This window comes from Oratosquilla oratoria, chromosome 32 (assembly GCF_046742065.1).
Source record: "Oratosquilla oratoria isolate Oo_2021 chromosome 32, ASM4674206v1, whole genome shotgun sequence".
Classification (NCBI taxonomy): Eukaryota; Metazoa; Arthropoda; class Malacostraca; order Stomatopoda; family Squillidae; genus Oratosquilla; species Oratosquilla oratoria.
In genome coordinates this window covers 45,705,573-45,724,027 of record NC_134808.1, presented here as the reverse complement: position 1 = coordinate 45,724,027, position 18,455 = coordinate 45,705,573, and the positions used below count along the sequence as shown (strand labels likewise).

Genomic DNA, 18,455 nt, shown 5'->3' with positions numbered 1-18,455 from the left:
AGTGGAGTATATTAGGGATGGAATGGGTGGGAATGGTTTTTATGCCTTTTTCTTTTTGGTTACCTCCCTTGTAAGGGGGAAAAATCCTTTGGTATATATATGTCTCTCCTTTACCACCTCTGGTGTGGTGTTGTCCCCCAAGGATGGAAGTGCTGGTTACTATTGTCAAAATGGTAATATCGTCCATTACCTCGTGACCCCTTGGGAAGACCTGATATTTCCCACTCCATCCATTCTCATCACATGACCAAAGCACCTTTGACTGGCCTTCTCTAATCTTTCTCCTGATCCAGTCTATTCACAAATACTTTCATTCATGTCATATTTCTTGCCACCCATCCTAATCCCTCAAGCCTTTTCTCATTAGTTTCTCAAATACAGAACTCTCTAAGTGGACTGGAAACAAGGTCAATCCACAAGCAGTTGTAAACAAAGAACCAAATGGGTAAACAAACTATTGTTGTATACAAAATGTCGTTTATTCAATTTAAACATTCATACAGATTCACAATTTCGACTCTCGATTCCTTTGAGTTTCCGTCAATCCTCTGGCGGAGAACCATCTGCTGTACATACAGTCTCGTGACACCTCCGAACCTTCATGCATACTATTCTTAGCCTATCATATGTACACGGTAAACATAACAAAATATATTGGGCTTGCAAACACCCACAGGCACAGAAGATGGGGGATTACCTTGTACTTGAACAGGTAGCATGCAGAGAGCCCACATTTAGTACACACAGGTGGTGGTGCTGCCTCCTCAACCCAATGAGAATACCTTCCCATCAAACCACTATTTCTTCCCATCTTTGCCGCAAAGTCAACACAAGCAACATGAACTGCTTTTGATTGTTTCGTTAAAAAAACAAAAAAAATCCACTGGGGGGTCTTTATCGTCGGTAAAAAAGTCTCGTACATATGGACACTAAATACCCTGCAGTCAGCATATAAACAGCACAGGTACAAAGCAAAGAATGAAAGCTGAAGAGGAGAAGTACAAGCATACATTTATCTGCTTTACATAATAGAACTTAATAAAGAGCCGGTTAGTTGCAGTAAATATCAGTTGGGACGGGGCATCAAGGTCAAATGTAAATTTCGGTCCACCGCACAACTACCAAATTGGTGCTGCCTCGCAAGATGGAGAACATGGTCACTCTTTTCATATTATGCAGTGTCTTATCAGGAGGTATGGGTTTTGAGCTGCAATACCAAACATGTCCAGGTGCTTATTATGCACATACATACACATATATACATAGGCATACACACTTATATACACTTACCCAAGACATTTACATTATATATGCAGAACTGCATATATAAAGATGTCCCAAGTATACATATACACACACTTTCGTACATATGTCCATACAACAAATACTTATGTGCAAAGTAACTTGAACTCTAATATAAAAACAAATGAGAGTAAATGCTAAACCAATTTTACTCGTCTCAAATGAATGTTCTTTGTGAAAAAAGAAAATATTTAAATATGTAATAAAAAAATTGTCATGAATGAAAATTACTCGTACTATATCGAAATGAAATTCATATATTTGTTCATATTTCTCAATTGAATATACCTGTTTGCATTCTCATGATTTATTCCATCACTATCTGAACACAAATGGGAGATATCAAGTATCCTATAAAAATATCATGAAAATTTTTAAGATACCCTACAGAGATCGACCTCACGACTCTATACTACATGATCGTTGAAAAGCCTTAATACGAACACGTCATAAAATTCATATACTAAATAACATATCACATATGGTCATCCTAAAGTCGAGCTGACGGAACTATTTCGCCTTGACAAGCTTCATTCATGAAATATGGCCTTGTTGATTCCTGCAGCATAACTGTGCCTGACAGCATACCCTGTGCAGCATACACCACATACAAACAGGTGTATGAAATCATCCCTGTTATCTGTATGCTTACTGTGCACTGCATAGTAGTCAGCAGAATGCGCAGCACCTATATACTTTTATTTAGTAAAAGTTGTATCTTTTAACCCTATTACTACAATGATGTCTCTACAGATTTTGCTGTGGCTTGTTGGCTTGCACCAATTATCTTGTACCAGTTTGCACCCAACAAACATGCACCAATGTCAAAGCACACGACCACACCAAAAAAGGCCATTTGCCCTCACCTCCCATCTTGGCACTTCAAGGGAGGGTTGTCTTGTCTTCACAACCACATTGCTTGGGTTGTGCAGCAAGACAAAGCTCTTCCACATGGTTTTGGCTGTCAAACCCCTCTGTGACAGACCTGTGCCTCACTGCACTGCATTTGACCCAAGCAATCTGAAAGAGAGAAGGCAGCTTTCTTCATCCCTAGGGTGCAATGGGAGGGGCAGATAAATTAGTCTTTTTTGGTTCTTTGACTCTGTCATCTTTCCCTTGTATGGAGAAGACCACAAATCTACACATACATTCATGTACCAAAAGAAGTGTTCCTCTTTTACGGGTAGGTAGCTTAATACATACATACACCAAACAATTTCACTCAGCTTGGGGTTAGACATTGTGCAGAAAGGGCTCTTGCTGTCCTGTTAGCTAGCTCCTTTGACTACAGTAATGCCTTTACAAATTTTGTTCTAGTTAACACCAATTTTCTCCATCTGAAGGGGGTAGACCTGGGACAGAATGAGATCTTGATCAATCAAGACCCTAATTTGTCTCCAGTCTGCCGAAACCTGCCGAGCAGCATTAGACGGAAGCGATTAATGCAGGGAAAATGTACAAACTTTGCACCTGAAAATTTCGTATGGTATACAGCCTAACACGGACAAGATACATGCACGTGTGCAACACTTGTGCCAAGGTGATCCGTGCCGAATGGTGCTTTGTCAAGGCGAGAGTATCGAAGGCCAATCCATCAACTTATAAAATCTCCAATATTAAATTATGTCTTAAGCATTACCACTATATTGCATACCAGTGATGGGGAAATGTACAATACTGGATGAGGGCTACAACTGTATACGTGTTACATTGAGTTTCATTACCAGAGTAGCTCTTGTTCATTTTCGCCACCTTTCCTGCACTTACTTTCTGTGCTATGTACAACACTGCAGTGTCCGTGCTCACTGGCATACACTAACACACACTGGGCAAAGCACCGCTGGTGTCCCTTGCTTCCAGAACTAAACCACAGGAGGAGCTGGGCTGTGCACATTTTCTGGCAGTCAGTCAGTCCTGGCTTGTCCCACACACACAACAACCCCCCTCCCTCACCGTGTCACTAGATATAGATGGATCCCTGTGTGGCTTGTGGCACACCCAATGTCTGCTGGTTGGCTTGACTCACTCCTACAGCAGCCGCGGCCTGATATAGAGAGGCGTGATGGTGTGGGGGAGGGTGTGCTGGTCCAGAAGGCGAGTGCACACCCTCGGACCAGTCACTCTGGCTGTGTGGCGATGCAGACGACCATTGCCCTGGAGATTCGGGAGACGGTGTTGGGTACGCATCATGCGTTGTCGTTGCCACTGCGTGCTGAGGCGTCGCCTCTACCCCCGAGTGCTGCGACGGCGGCGTGGGATAATGCGCGTAGAACATCTGCGCTTGTTGCTGCTGCTGCGGCTGCTGTGGCTGCTGCTGTTGCTGCTGCTGTGGTTGCTGCTGTTGCTGAGGCTGTGGCTGAGGTGGTGGCTGTGGTTGTGGCTGTGGCTGCTGCTGTGGCTGAGGTGGTTGTTGCTGTGCCTGCTGCTGCTGTGGCACTTGTTGCTGTGGCACTTGCTGTGGCTGCTGATGCTGGTGCATAGTGGCAGTATAGCTCGGCCCTGCAGTCGTCACAGTGGGGAACTCAAACCCCGACGAGGCCGTGGCCTGGCGAAGGGCTGCCATGTGTGTCGGAGACGTTGGTAGATTGGGTCGCATCTTGACCGGTGAGGTCACAGGAGGGGACTGGTGATGTCCCATGGGGGACAGTGTGTAGTGGGGAGAGGAGTGCGGTGGTGTGAGATGCTGGGGAGGTGACAAATTCTGGCTGGCAGGTGGAGAGAAAGTGGCCGGCATGGACTGCTGGCGCTGATGTACCACACCGCCCATGTTCATCATATTGCTGAAACTGAACGGATTGTGGTCTATGTCCTGTGGCGCCGAGGACGCACCTGGCAACTGACTCAGGTTGGTCATGGAGGCTGCGCCCTTCATGCATTCCTCGTAGGATGGGGGTTGTTTCACGCCAACCACGGTGGCGAGCTCGGGGAAGTGCCTGCTGATGGTGTGGTGGCCCATCTGGGACCCGAGAGCAGTCGCAAACAAGTTGGCCTCCAAGGCAGCCTGAGTGTTGCTATCCAAAGCAGTCAGCTGAGTCTGGGCCTCCATGGTCGGGCCTTGATTGTCTCTCTTCTTCTTCACACTCGAGCTCCGGCGGATGGACGCATTGGCGGCTGCAGCAGCAGCGGCAGCTTCAGTCTCTGGGCTCACTGGATTGCAGGGCATAGCCACCAGCTGAGACTTGGGTCTGCGTGCCTTGGAACGCGACTGTGTGTTTCCTCTTGCATTGGACTGAGGCATTCCCTGTTGTGCACCAGCCATCAGGGTTCCAGGAGACTGGACCATCTGTGAGGTCGTAACCACGTGGGCCATCTGTGGTGATCGGGGATGGTGTTCACGGAGTAATCTCACAATGTCGTGGTGGAGCCTCTCGTTGGCAACGTCTTCGGGCAACCTTTCCATGTTGTCAGTGATGTCGCGGTTGGTGAAGTGGTCCAGCAGCACCTTGCAGGCCTCGTAACTGCCTTCGCGTGCAGCCAGGAATAGAGCTGTCTCGTCCTGTAAAAAGAGAATGAGTGTGAACACTTGTACCACATGTTTTGTACGCATTTTTACATACATCATACATACATATACCAAAGGCTTTTTCCCCCTTACAAGGGAGGTAGCCGAAAAACAAAGGCATAAAAACTACTCCTACTCATTCCATCACTAACATGTGGCCATCCCTGCATCTCGCCCACTGCCCTGGGGCAAAAGCAGTCACAAGACACAGCACATCCACAGCAAGGCTGCTTCATTAAATTGGCAACCCCTCCCCTCTCTGTTCCCTCATGTAGAAAAGGAGAAGATGGGGAGAAATCCCTTTGGGCTGCATCAATTTATTTCTCACACATACTCCCTCACCTCCCATCCCGCACCCACTCCCTCTCACGCATCACAGCATCCTCCATACCATTCTCCATTCACCCCTACAATGGATGAAAATGGTTTAAGAATACCGTCAAGGACTTTAATACTGACCTTACTGTCTTGTGCATCTCGGTTGGCCCCATGGGCTAACAGAATCTGCACAGCTTCGACATTGTTCACTGCAGCAGCCCAATGGAGTGCTGTCTTGCCATGGTCATCGGCAGCATTGATGTCGGCGTCTGCGTTGATGAGGTCTTCCACCATACCTTCGATGGCAAGACGTGCTGCTAAGATGAGTGGCGTTGTGCCGTCGTTCATCTTGGCATTCAGGTCTGTGCTGCGGTTTCTGAGGAGGATCTGAAGAAAGAAAATTTAATGTTGATAACATTCCCAATGAATGAGAAAATTATATATTAATAACATTTGCAAGGGAGGGATAATATGCCTTGACTAGGCCACACCCCTTACAAGGGGAAAAGACGTTAAGGAGCCTATGCCAGGAGGCACTTAACTGCAGCCAAAGCCGTCACCTTTGCCTTGTGTGCTTGGACTGTTGGGGCAAATAACAATCACTGTTGGGTATCAGAGATGAGCACTGGGTTCAAACTCACAACTAAGCGAATGCGAGATTAGTACGCTTTCAATTATACCACCAGCACACAAGGGTCTTTTGGTATCACACAAACACTGTCCTATGGATACATTATCTCCTTACAAAGTACATAAGGCCAAGGTTCAAAGGACTAAAGGTCTGTTCACTTTGAAAGAAAACTACCATTATGGCATTACCAGGGCACACAAGTCAAGTCACTTGACTGTTGTACGTCTTTGTGATACCAAATCTCTCTCGATCTGACCTGACTATAATTTTTTTTTTTTTTTTTTTTTTTTGGGGGGGGGGCCCTACCTGGAAAACTCCCTGAGCATCTGCAGCCACTGCAGCATGGAGGGGTGTTCGTCCTGTTGCATCCTGGGCATTGGCGTCTGCCTTCGCGTCTAGCAGTCGCTTGGCTGCATCTGCTCGTGCATATCTGTAAAAAACATGGTCTATGAATAACAAAATTTCTTACCCAAGAATGTGATATTTCAATAACAAAGACTGAGAACACACATACTATGTGTTCTTGCAAGGAATACCATTAGATTACAATGCGAAATTTGAGCTTCGAGAGTAAAATTCACTATGCCAAACACTAAGTATTCAGTTACTCAAAGGTACAAGGAACAATATTTGGTTTAGCATGACTGTGAATAGAACAAAACCCAGTGACAAAACTTGCTCCCACTCACCTTGCAGCAAGATGGAGCGACGTCTCGCCGGTTCTATCCATGGTTGCGTTCAGTTTAGCGCCCTGTGCAATAAGCTCCTGGATCACGGCCGCCGACCCGTCTTCGTCGTCTTCGTCGGTGTAGCTCTCGAGGCCTCCCCCGCGGTAGGACGCGATCATGAGGGGCGTCAGGCCCATGGGGCCACGGGGGTCCACGTCATTGCCTCGCTGCTCTTCCTGTTCTAGTTGAGGCGGCGTCAGGGCCAGCAGGTCCGGGTTCTTGATGTCGGCCGCATCCAGATGCTGCTGGGTCCAGACCCGCGGGTCGTTGTCGTCGTACTCTCCGACGCGTGTCTGGTCCGTGACGAAGGCGGGGTCGTGGCGGCTTCGCTTGGTGGGCGGGTGTTCGCTGTCGTCGTCGGACCAGTCCCCTATGGGCCCCTGCATCATCCCAGGGCCCAGCTGGTTGTCGTTCGCGTCCATATCGCCTAGGTGGTTAGCGGGCATGTTCTTGTTGAAGTTGCACATTTCCTGCCCGTCGGGGCCCTTGCGTCTCGCCGGTTCCGAGGAGGACGTCGAGGTAGCGTACTTCGGGAAGAACCCTTCGGGGAACCACGTGATGCCCCGCGCGCGCTTCCGGTTGTTGGTGATGACCATCAGGACGGTGCCCATGAAGACCATGACGAAGATGACGCCGACGATCACGTAGATGTACTCCGGAGGGCCTTCCGGGGAGTAGACGGGTTTGACCATCTGGATGTTGGGGGCTCTGTCGGGGCTCCCGGCGAGCATGTTGGCCACTTGGTCCATCCCCGGCGGGGAGAAGCAGATGGGCCCCGTGACGGAGGTCCCGTTGATGCAGGCGCGCATCATCACGTTGAGGTACACGTAGACGCCCTGGTAGTCGTTAACGACCCCCGGGAAGACCATGTCCTCGCCCTGTGGGTTCTGTTGCACGGTGAAGTGCAGCCCGAAGTTCCCGCTCAGCTCTCGCATCAGCGCCCTCTTGTTCTGCCTGAAGGTGGCCTCGTCCAGGCGCACGAAGACCTGGAGGGCGCCCTCGATCCGTCTCGGGGGTTCGGCCTCGCAGTCGAGGCCGTCCCACACGCACTCCCTGCTGTTGCAACCCGGGTCGCAATGGCCGTTGGCGTAGTTCATGGCGCAGTAGGAGTCGTAGATCGGGTTGCAGGCCTCCCTCGGGGGCTGACAGTCCAGGCCGTCGTACAGACACTCAGCGTTGTTGCACTCTGCGTCGCACTCGTCGTTCTTGAAGACCTGCCAGCACTTGATGCTGGCCGTGCAGTGCTCCCACGGGTCGCGCCCCAAGGTGCAATCGTACCCGTCGTAGTCGCAGAAGTACGTGTCGCACTCTTCGTCGCACACGCCGTTCCCGTTCTTCTCCCGGCAGTTGTTCCTTCGGCACTCCTCGAGATGTCTGTCCCGCTCGATCAGGCTGTCGACCGTGTGGTTGTTCCTCCCGAGGCCGCCCTTGAAGAAGGGGTCGTTGATCTGGCACCGGGCGCCGTTCCACTTGGGCGGGCACTGGCACTCGAAGTGGGAGATGCGGTCCATACACTGACCTCCATGGGTGCATGGGTTGGAGGCGCACGGATTCCTGGGCTGCCTCTTGACGCAGTCGACCCTGTTCTCGTAGGCGCGGCACTCGTGGTCAGGATGGCACGGGGACGAGTCGCAGAGGTTGGCGGGAACCTCGCACGAGCTCCCGCTGTAACCCTCCCGACACACGCACGAGAACCCGCCTTCGATGTTGGAGCAGACGCCTCCGTGTTGGCACGGCGCCTCGGCGCAGAAGTCTCGCCGGGACTCGCAGTGTCGACCCATGAATCCCGGTTTGCAATTGCAGCGGTAGTTGTTGACCAGCTGCACGCAGTCCTGGGTGCCCTCCGGGTGGCAGGGGTTCGAGAGGCACTCGTTGACGTCGCCCTCGCAGCGGGTGCCCACGTAGCCGGCACGGCACCGGCACTCGAACCCGCCCACCTTGTCCACGCAGGTACCGTTGTTGTGGCACGCGCCCGCGTAGCAGTCGTTGACGTTGATCTCGCACAGTTTGCCCAGTGTGCCGTGCGGGCAGGAGCACATGAACTCGTTGATGTGGTCGTGGCACACGCCGTGGTTCTGGCACGGGTTGTTGGGCTTGCAGTCATCGATGTTGTACTCGCAGTTGAGCCCCTGGAAACCCGGCCGGCACGAACACGTGTAACTCCCGATGTGGTTGCTGCAGGTGGCGCCGTTCATGCAGGGCTGCGAGTCGCACTCGTTGATCTCCTCCTTGCAGTAGGACCCCGTGTACCCGACGGTACAGTTGCACCTGTGGGTGTTCCCGACGTTGTGGCAGGTTCCTCCGTTGGCGCACAGGTCCGAGACCTTGACGCCGCGCCGGGAGGCGGCCACGTCGCAGGACACAGTCTCTACGTCGCACTGCAGGCCCGTCCAGCCCTGAGGACACACGCACCTGTACCGGCTGCCCGTCTGCTCGCACCGACCCCGGTTGAGGCACGGCGACCGGCTGCACCAGTCGATGACCTGCTCGCACCTCCTGCCGGTGTACCCGTAGGGGCAGTGACAGGTGAAGTCGCTCACCTGGTCGTTGCAGGTGCCCCCGTTCTTGCACGGGTTCGAGTCGCACTCGTTGATGTGGTACTGGCAGTGGGAGCCTGTGAAACCCGGCTGGCAGACGCAGGTGTAGTTGTTGATGCCGTCAATGCAGCGACCGTTGTTCATGCACGAAGACTTGGTGCAGTCCTCGTCGTTGGTCTCGCAGTTGGTGCCCGAGAACCCGCTGGGGCAGCGGCACGTGTACGAGTTGACGTAGTCCTTGCACTTGGCGCCGTTCTGGCACGGGTTGGAGGTGCACTCGTCTAGGTCCTCCTCGCAGTTGCGCCCGCCGAAGCCGTCGACGCAGAGGCACGTGTACTCGCCGATGCCGTCCAGGCAGGTGGCGCCGTTGCGGCACGGGTGCGAGGCACAGTCGTTCGTGTTGGTCGTGCACTCGCGGCCCTCGTAGCCCACGGCGCACTCACACGTGTACGAACCGTTCGTGTTGTGGCACGTGGCGCCGTTCTTGCAGGGCGAGGGCGACTCGCCGCACTCGTTGATGTCCTCGTCGCAGAGGCGCCCCGTGTACCCGAGGTCGCACTCGCAGATGAAGTCGAGGAAGTTGGCCGTGGGGGTGCAGCGAGCCCCGTGGCGGCACTTGTTTGGCGAGCAGGGGTCCATGCGGGTCTGGCAGTTGAGCCCCGTGAAGGGGACCTCACACACGCACTTGTACGAGTCGACCAGGTCGATGCAGGTGCCCCCGTTGCGACAGGGCCGGGTGAGGCAGTCGTCGATGTTTGTCTCGCAGTTGTGCCCAGTGTACCCGGCCGGGCAGGAGCACGAGTAGTCATTGAGGAGGTCGTGGCACGTGCCACCGTGCTGGCACGGGTTGGACTGGCACTCGTCGATCTCGTGCTCGCAACGGTGGCCCGTGAAACCCGGGGGGCACTTGCAGTTGAACCGGTTGACGTCGTCGTAGCAGGTGCCGCCGTTCTGGCACGGGTCGTCGGCACACTCGTTCACATTCGAGAGGCATCGAGCGTCGTAGTACCCGGAGGGGCATTCGCACTTGTACGAGTTGACGAGGTCGATGCAGACGCCGCCGTTGGCGCAGGGCGAGGACGCGCACTCGTTGATGTTCGTCTCGCAGTGTCGGCCCGTGAACCCGGCGGCGCAGTTGCACGTGTACTTGTTGATGCCGTCCTCACAGGTGGCGCCGTTCCTGCACGGGTTGTTGAAGCACTCGTTGACGTTGTACTCGCATCGAGGCCCCGTCGTACCCTCGGGACAGAAGCATTTGTACCCGTTGACGCGGTTCTTGCACGTGCCGCCGTGCTGGCACGGCCGCGTGGCACACTCGTCGATCTCCGTGTGGCACAAGAGCCCCGTGTACCCCGGGAAGCACACGCACGTGAACGAGTTGTTCCCGTCGACGCACTGGCCGTGGCGACACGGAGACGAGACGCATTCGTTGATGTTCGTCTGGCAGTTGGTCCCCGTGAACCCGGGTTGGCACGAGCAGGTGTACCCGCCCACGCGATCCACGCACGACCCGAGGTTCATGCAAGGCTGTGAGACACAGTCGTCTATGTCGGCCTCGCACTGCCGACCCGTAAAGCCCATGGGGCACACGCAGCGGTAGTCGTTGATGTGGTCCACGCAAGTGCCACCGTTGCGGCAGGGCATCGAGAGGCACTCCTCCACGTCCACCTCGCAGTGCTGGCCCGTGTAGCCTGGAAAGACAACAAAGAATATCGCCATGAACTTTGTACCAAGGGAAACCTCCCCTTCCTCTTCTTCTTCCTCCTCCTCCTCTTCCTCCTCTTCGTCCCCTCTGGCGCCCTGCAGGGTGGGAACTTGCGCTTCAGTCCCATGATTAAACCACTAGGTTCTCCACCCAGTAAAGTTTTCCATTGATATTGCTTATATATAATAAAACCTGTATACTTCCTCACCCTGCATCGAAACTCGAAATGGCCAAAGACAAGCCTTTTTTCGTATTTCTGCAGAGGCCCAACGTTTTCAGTGTATATTTAAGCAAGGGACGTACAATTGTGCAAACACAAACACACACATACACACGTGTGCGCGCGCACACAACACGCGAGCGCGCACACAACACGCGAGCGCGCACGCGCACGCGCACACGCACGCGCACACGCACGCGCACACGCACGCGCACACACACACACACACACACACACACACACACACACACACACACACACACACACACACACACACGGTCACGTATTATAGGTTTTTGTTCAGTCTAGTGCCGCTACATGATTTTATTCAACCAAGGATTGGAGGCAGGAGGACACCTTCGGGCCACATTGGGGTCTTGAGAGAATAGTGGGACAATTTTTTATGGTTCACCGCGAGGGACGACTAATATATTTCCTTCGGGACAATGACATTTTTATCATTTTATTCTAACCAATGTCAGATGATTTCAATCAGCTTAAATACACACACACACACACATATATATATATACATACATAGTATGCAGAAACCACTGGGTAATGAAGTAACTGAAGCCCAAACATTTTCGCTTATTAAGACATTTCCAGAATACATAATGTATCGAAATAAACACACAGAAAACCTCCTGTCTTCCTAGTTTCGCTGTGTACCCTGAAGATGTCTTAATAGACGAAATCGTTCGGTTTAAGTTTTAATTTTCCAGTGGTTTCTGTAAACATTTTGAAAATCACGTATTCAGTGTGACTGATGCTCCATATGAGGTAGGGGGGAGGGGGGATTTGAGCGTTGTAGTGTGGTAGAGCGTTTGCCACAGTCCACTGCAGTGTGGTGGGGTCGTGACGCGGGCTAACCACATCTCCACCGCCTCAAGACTAGACAATTAGCATTGGACCTTTTCCTCCTCCTCTTCCTCTCCCTCCCCATCCCCCCTTCCTCCCCAACCCCTCTTCCTCCCCACCCCTCTTCTCTATCCTCCTCCTCTTCCTCTCCACTCCTACTCTTCCCTATCCCCCTTCTCTTCCTCTTCCTCCGCATCCCCCTCTTCCTACTCTTCCTCCTCCACCCTATTCTTCCTCCTCCACCCTATTCTTCCTCCTCCTCCCCCTCTTCCCACCCCTTCTTCACCTTCCTCATCCCCCTACTCTTATTCCTCCTCTTCTCCCTCTCATCCTCCTCTTCTCCCTCTCATCCTCTTCTTCCCTTCCTCCTCTCTTCCACTGCTATCGACTTGTACACTTGACCGGCTGCCGCCAGGCGATTTTATTCTGTCTGGGTCTCGATCTGTCAAAACTTGGTTCCACCCGTGGTCCTCCCGCCCTCAGACGGACCAAATGGTCACCGTGCCAGGGACTGCATCTGGTCACACCCCATGACGTCACCTTCGGTCATAACATACAGTCTTCTCCAAAAGTCCCGCCATCGCTCCTACAAAGAAGCCTTATGCAGGCAGATACTTCTGGTGGGGTCTTCAATGACAACCCTACGGATCAGAGGCACGCAGTGTTAGTTTGACTGGAGAGTGTTCTCTACCGTTCCTCTCTCTCTCTCTCTCTCTCTCTCTCTCTCCTTCATCACCACCCCTATGACTTATAAGTACATAAGAATGAAGGAGACTGCAAGAGACCATACGGCCTACACTAGGCAGTTCCATGTCCATTACCACCTGATCCCAACGACAGAATCACTGGTTACCAACCACGAAATACCAAAAACCCTGCAATTGATTGGCGCATTTTTACTGGAATTTTATCAGAAAATTATCTTATTATTGCGACACAAGTAAGTGTAATTCAAGAGACGGACTTTGGGTGCCGAATGTACATCTCTTTCGAGTGATTCAGGGGGCCGACCGGGTGGCCGTGGACGGATGACACAGGGGTCGCGGTTATCCAAGACAGATCGTCTGAATACCTCGGGAGACTAACCATGCCTCCTGGCGATTTGATTTAACGTCACAAATTCCCCTCTATCAGGCGGCTAGAACGGTGCCCCTCACTTGATTTTATAGCGTGGAATTAAATAAACCATGCCCATGATTCAACTTCGCCGGTGGCAGGATTCGAACCACCATCCCCTCGAACTTTGCCAAAAGTAGCGACGCCCCAACACGCTCAGCCAGTCAGTTTATAGATAAATCATGGAAACTATCAAAACTACCCCGGCTGAACCATTTCGACTATCCTTTTATCGCCCAAGGGTTGCCAGGTAACTTCGCCCAATTGAAGAACTCCCCTGGGCAGCTGACCTCTACCCCGCACCGCCCTACACTCGTGGGGTCCCTGGTCCCGCTACCACGCTGCGGTATATTGCTCAGAGCACCCCAGACCTTACATTAACCACTAATTTACTTTACTAAACCAGCGAGTGTGTGTGTGTGTTTACCTAGTCCGGGGTTGTAATGCTCGTGGGGTTTCGTCTTTTTTTTCCTCCATTTATCAAAACTGGCCGTGTGTGTGTGTATTTACCTAGTTGTATTATACGGGAAGGGGAGCTACGCTCGCAGTGACCCGTCTTTGTATCTCTCAGCGTCTAGTCTGTTCTTAAATTATTGTATTATTGTATTTTTGTTTGTGTGTGTGCGCGTGTGCACGCGCGCGTGTATGTATGTATGTATATGTATGTGCATGCATATGTGTGTATGTATACCTGTGTGTCTCCGTGTGCGCGCGCATAATTTGCCTTATATGTACACATTTGCCGTGCATACTGTATACCCGAGCCTGTGTTTAGTGTGTTTAGTGTGGTTGGGGTGGTGGGGTGGGTTTGTCTGGATGTTAAAACCCCAGACCGCCACTAAGGAAGGCTCCATACCCTTCATTATACCGCCCTGACCACTGCAACAACCAATCATAATTCGTAAATTCCAGCAAATGGCTTCCCCACAAGTACCCCATCTCATTTCCTTTCCGACCGCCAATCGCGAACTGTACACGGCAGAAGCTGTCCTGCCATTGGCCGAAAGCCTGAGGGAAGGAAGAGAGAGATAGAGATGGAGAGAGGGAGAGAGAGAAGGAGAGAGAGGTTTGTGATGCCTCGGGCTAGAGGAAGAGGCACAAGGCAAGGGGTGGGGGAAGGGGGGGGAGTTGGAGGTACACTGAGGCAGGAATTTAGTTTTGGGGGGAAGGGGGGGAGTGTTGCATAACACTATCAATGTGGTGACGCCCCTTTATATACTTTCTTCTGGTCAGTGTCCCTAGACAGACCCTTCCGATCGTTAATGATATACATTTCTTTGGCGTTTGCCTCGAGAAGTTTAGGGCATGTAAGATGGGAAGGAACGGAAAGGGGGAGGGGGAATGAGAGCCAAATAGAGAGGGGGAGGGGGAAGGGGGAGAATGGGAGAAGGGGGGAAGAGGAGGCCAAAATAGAGATTTTGGAAGAAGCTCTCCTTAGCTACAGGGAGAGGAGGAGGAAGAGAAAAAAAAATCCTGGCAATAGCAGGTATAGAAGAAAAATAACAACCGGCACGAAAGGAACGGGAGAGTGAGAATGAGAGAGTGAGAGAGTGAGAGTGAGAGTGAGAGTGAGAGAGTGAGAGAGTGAGAGTGAGAGAGAGAGAGTGAGAGAGAGAGAGTGAGAGAGAGAGAGAGAGAGAGAGAGAGAGTGAGAAAGAGGGGAGAGGGTCAGAGAAGGGGGGAGAGGGAGAGGGTCAGAGAAGGGGGGAGAGGGAGAGAGAGAGAAAGGGGAAGAGAGAGAGGGAGGGAGAGAGAAAGGGGAAGAGAGAGAGGGGGATTTGGAGGCCGAGCGGGTCAATCAATCAATCCCGTTGCCCTATGGGTCTCTCTTGCATAAGGCCCGCGACCGCTGGGTGTAGTATTCCCATTCGAAACACGGCAGAAATTACGCCGAGTATAACATTAATAGACCATAATAAGCATCATCAATCAACCCATCCATTTTACACAAAAACCAGCCCTCCAAGAACCCGACACTATAAACAACGCGATAAGATCTAAAATGTAGAGATAAAAACGCACAATATAGACGCTGATGTTATGTGTATGGGAGACTTCAAACTTGCAACAAGAATTCTTAAGAACTTTTGGTATAGCGGCAGTACATTACATACAAGTTAAGGTTATTAGTTGAAGAAAAGTGCTTACTCATTCTAAATGTAGAAAGCTATATCTGCAAGATCGATTTAATGGAAAAATCTTCCAGCTACCTCAAGACCTGTCAACAGTCTTTCCACATCAATATACAAAAAAACAATGTGAATCTATGCATGTACAGCTTGGTTTCATACAATAAGGAAAATCCCAAAACTGTAAACAAACCAAATCCAGAATAATTACAGGTTGCATAACAAACGTCCCAATAAATCATCTACCCACAGAGCAACACAGGAAAGTTGTTCACACAAAAGTTCAGTGCCTCATCCCCTCCTACACACATGCACGCGCGCGCACACACACACACGATTAAAAAAAAAAAAAAAAAAAAACCTCGTCAAAACTCTGATACACCGAAGACTGGAATATGCATCATTATTATGGTCCCCACACAGAGTGAAGGGCATAAGCAAGATTGAGAGAATACAAAGGGCAGCAACCAAACTGGTCGCCCCAGCCTGGCAGATAAACCATATGAGGAGAGACTAAAAGCACTGGGTCTACCAACTTTGAAAGATCAAAGAGAAAGAGGTGATATGACTCCAGTGTTCACTAAAGGGGATAGATTATATTGACAAGAGAGATCTCCAGATTAAAGATGGGAAGCTTTAAGAGGTCATGGAGGTGAATTAAGAAAGACCACATGTCGAAAGGATGTGAAGAAATGCGGTTTTCCCCACAGATGTAATATGTGGAATAGCTTAGAGGGTGATATAGCCCATGCTCAACCAATACACAAGTTCAAATTAAAATTTGATATTTGGAAATCTAGGATATAGAAGAAGCTGGAACTGTACATGAATTTGAGTCTAGGTATGTTATAAAATTAGAGAATAATAGAAGACCCCAATGAGTGTTGCTCCTTTGTAGTACACAGGAATCGGGTAAACACACACACATCTCTCCTTAAAATCAGGTTTCGAGTTAGTGATGTGAAGTGTATTTGCCGTCCAACTGTTTTATCTATTGCATCCTTCCCCATTTCTGTTGATTTCCGAACCTTATATCTGTTCCAAGTATGGTGGTTTGTATGTACATTCGTTATGAAGTTTTATACATGTCAAGGCTAGTATTTCATCTTTACCTTGACTAACTGTAAACATACAGGCCTTGCTTAGTCAATAAAAATAGAAATCTTCAATCTCCACTCATATCAAAGCACACCCTGTAGCCTTTGCTATACAACTCATGGTCTTTATTTTTTTTGTGATCTTTTATATGTCTAGAGCAGTCAACAACACAAGAACCAAGCACTATAGATACTTTACAAACTATACTTCTGCAGTTTATTCCTTCAATTTAGCCATCTAATTCTAGTTTCTTGAGGAGGGTAGTTGGGACAGCTTAGACTACAGTTCAACTCGCTCCATTATCAGTGGTGCTCTATAAACATCTCCTTTCAACTATGAATTTCATCCTTTATGTGAACGCTACTCTACATTGAAGGTATCCATATACACACATACTGATAACTTGAAAATCTCCATTCTTTTTCATATTCTGTCATGTTCACTTAATTCTTCCACAAAGTTTGTGTAGTGCATCTAATTAGAAGCAATAGTTCTATCTAAAGAATAGAATCTTACAAGGTTAAATTTCGTCCTTCCCAGTGTCACATTTCAAGGCACAAGTTCTCCTATTCTAAAAGAAATGCTAGATGTAGCAATGTCTTACAAACTATCCCAGAAACTCCACCCACAAAAATTAAAGTAAGATACTGACCATAACCTTGGGGATCTTCATAAATATTGTGCAGTTACCCAGTAACATGTATAATTCATTCACCCTGTATGGAACAGTAATCCAATGGAACAGATCTTCCAATCACAACCCAAATCCCTTTCATTTTAGGCATCAGTGGGCTTGTTATAAGTTAACATTCACATACATAATCTTGCATCTTTAGTTCCTCTCACTCCTTGTTCAGCCAAAAGATCTAAAGGTATTGGGGTACTCACCTGGCATGCATACACAGCGGAAGGCACCGCGCTCGTCCAGACATGTACCCTGATTCTGGCATGGGTTTGATTCGCACTCGTTAATGTTGATCTCACAGCGTGGTCCTGTGAAGCCCTTGGAACAATCACACCTGCCAATGCAAGAAGATACACATTTTATACTTCCAAAAAGAGGAATGGACAAGTTGGCTAAGCACTAGGACTTGCTTTGGTAAAAGTACAAGAAAGAAAAAATTCCTATTCAAGGGCAAATAAATGTTAAAATTGCTGTAAACATTTGGTGAAAAACTAAGTAAGAACACTAGCTTCTTTCATAAACTTTGGAGCAAAAGTAATCATTAGTAACACTCACCTAAAGGAGCCAGGTGTGTTCACACACGTCCCGTTGTGTTCACATGGTAGACCCTCTTTGCATTCGTCCACATCTTGCGTGCAGTCCACCCCTGTGTACCCGGCAGGGCAGGTGCACATGTATCCCCCATCAATGGGGGAGGTGTCGCACATGGCACCTGCATGGCATGGGTTGCTTACACATGCGTCGTCCAAGTGACACAGCAGCCCCGTCTGAGCAGAAACACCAAAGAGCATAAGTCACATGTTGAAAATGATAATAAAGCTAAAACTATAGAATTTCAGAATATGAATGCACAATAACATGAGATTAAATGCAACCTATGGTCTGTACCTTGCCAGGTGTGCACTGGCACAGGAAGGAGCCAACACGGTCGATGCAGGTGGCACCGTTGAAGCAGGAAGCACCTGTGCAGTCGTCAATATTCTCTGAACAATCTTCGCCTGTCCAGCCATTCACACAGATGCAGGAAAAGCCACCATTTGTATTGGTGCATGTGGCGCCATTCTAAATGTTATAGAAAAAAAAATTAATATTAATGATAATGCCTCATATAAATTCAAACTTGCTTTATTGTATATATATAGTCAATCTTTCTTAGCTTAGAACACACAACCTTTGAATATTTGGCAATTGCTTAGCCCTAGGATTCTAGGGATAATTAATGTCATCAAGTGCCAAAATATGTTCTTTATTTCAGAACAATAATAAATTATAAACACGTTTTTCAAAATTAAATAGATATGTGCCATTTTTCCAAATTTCTCAGGAGAATCAAGGGGTATGACTGGAATGATTTTTGTATCAAACCCAAGACTGTCTACTGTAGGCTACCAACAAAATCTATAAACATCAATTCCAGTTATATAGGCACATGGCACACTTCCATATGTTCACCTCATTCACAGGGTTATCTTTGCAAATTTGGCTACCTCCCTTGTAAGGGGGAAAAAGCTGTTGGTGTATATTATCTCCACAAGAAGCAATCTTCAGTGAAGGAAATAAAGGGAATGCTCATTGAACCAATGGCAGGGGCAAGTCCACCAATCCTGCCCTGAGTTATTTGGA

At 49.5% G+C, this 18,455-nt stretch overlaps 1 protein-coding gene across 2 annotated transcripts in view; it reads right to left on the bottom strand.

The window, feature by feature from the left end:
* Positions 1-863: 863 nt before the first annotated feature.
* The window catches only part of N (neurogenic locus Notch protein), a 200,137-nt gene continuing 182,545 nt past the window's right edge, over positions 864-18,455 (bottom strand). For both annotated transcript variants that reach the window (XM_076172221.1, XM_076172222.1), the window contains 7 exons: positions 17,721-17,894; positions 17,388-17,599; positions 17,036-17,166; positions 6,443-10,709; positions 6,060-6,183; positions 5,264-5,509; positions 864-4,798 (listed from right to left, as the gene is read on the bottom strand). In XM_076172221.1, coding sequence (XP_076028336.1) covers positions 3,263-4,798; positions 5,264-5,509; positions 6,060-6,183; positions 6,443-10,709; positions 17,036-17,166; positions 17,388-17,599; positions 17,721-17,894 — 6,690 coding nt within the window. In that variant the 3' untranslated portion in view covers positions 864-3,262. The remainder of the gene's footprint in view (positions 4,799-5,263; positions 5,510-6,059; positions 6,184-6,442; positions 10,710-17,035; positions 17,167-17,387; positions 17,600-17,720; positions 17,895-18,455) is intronic.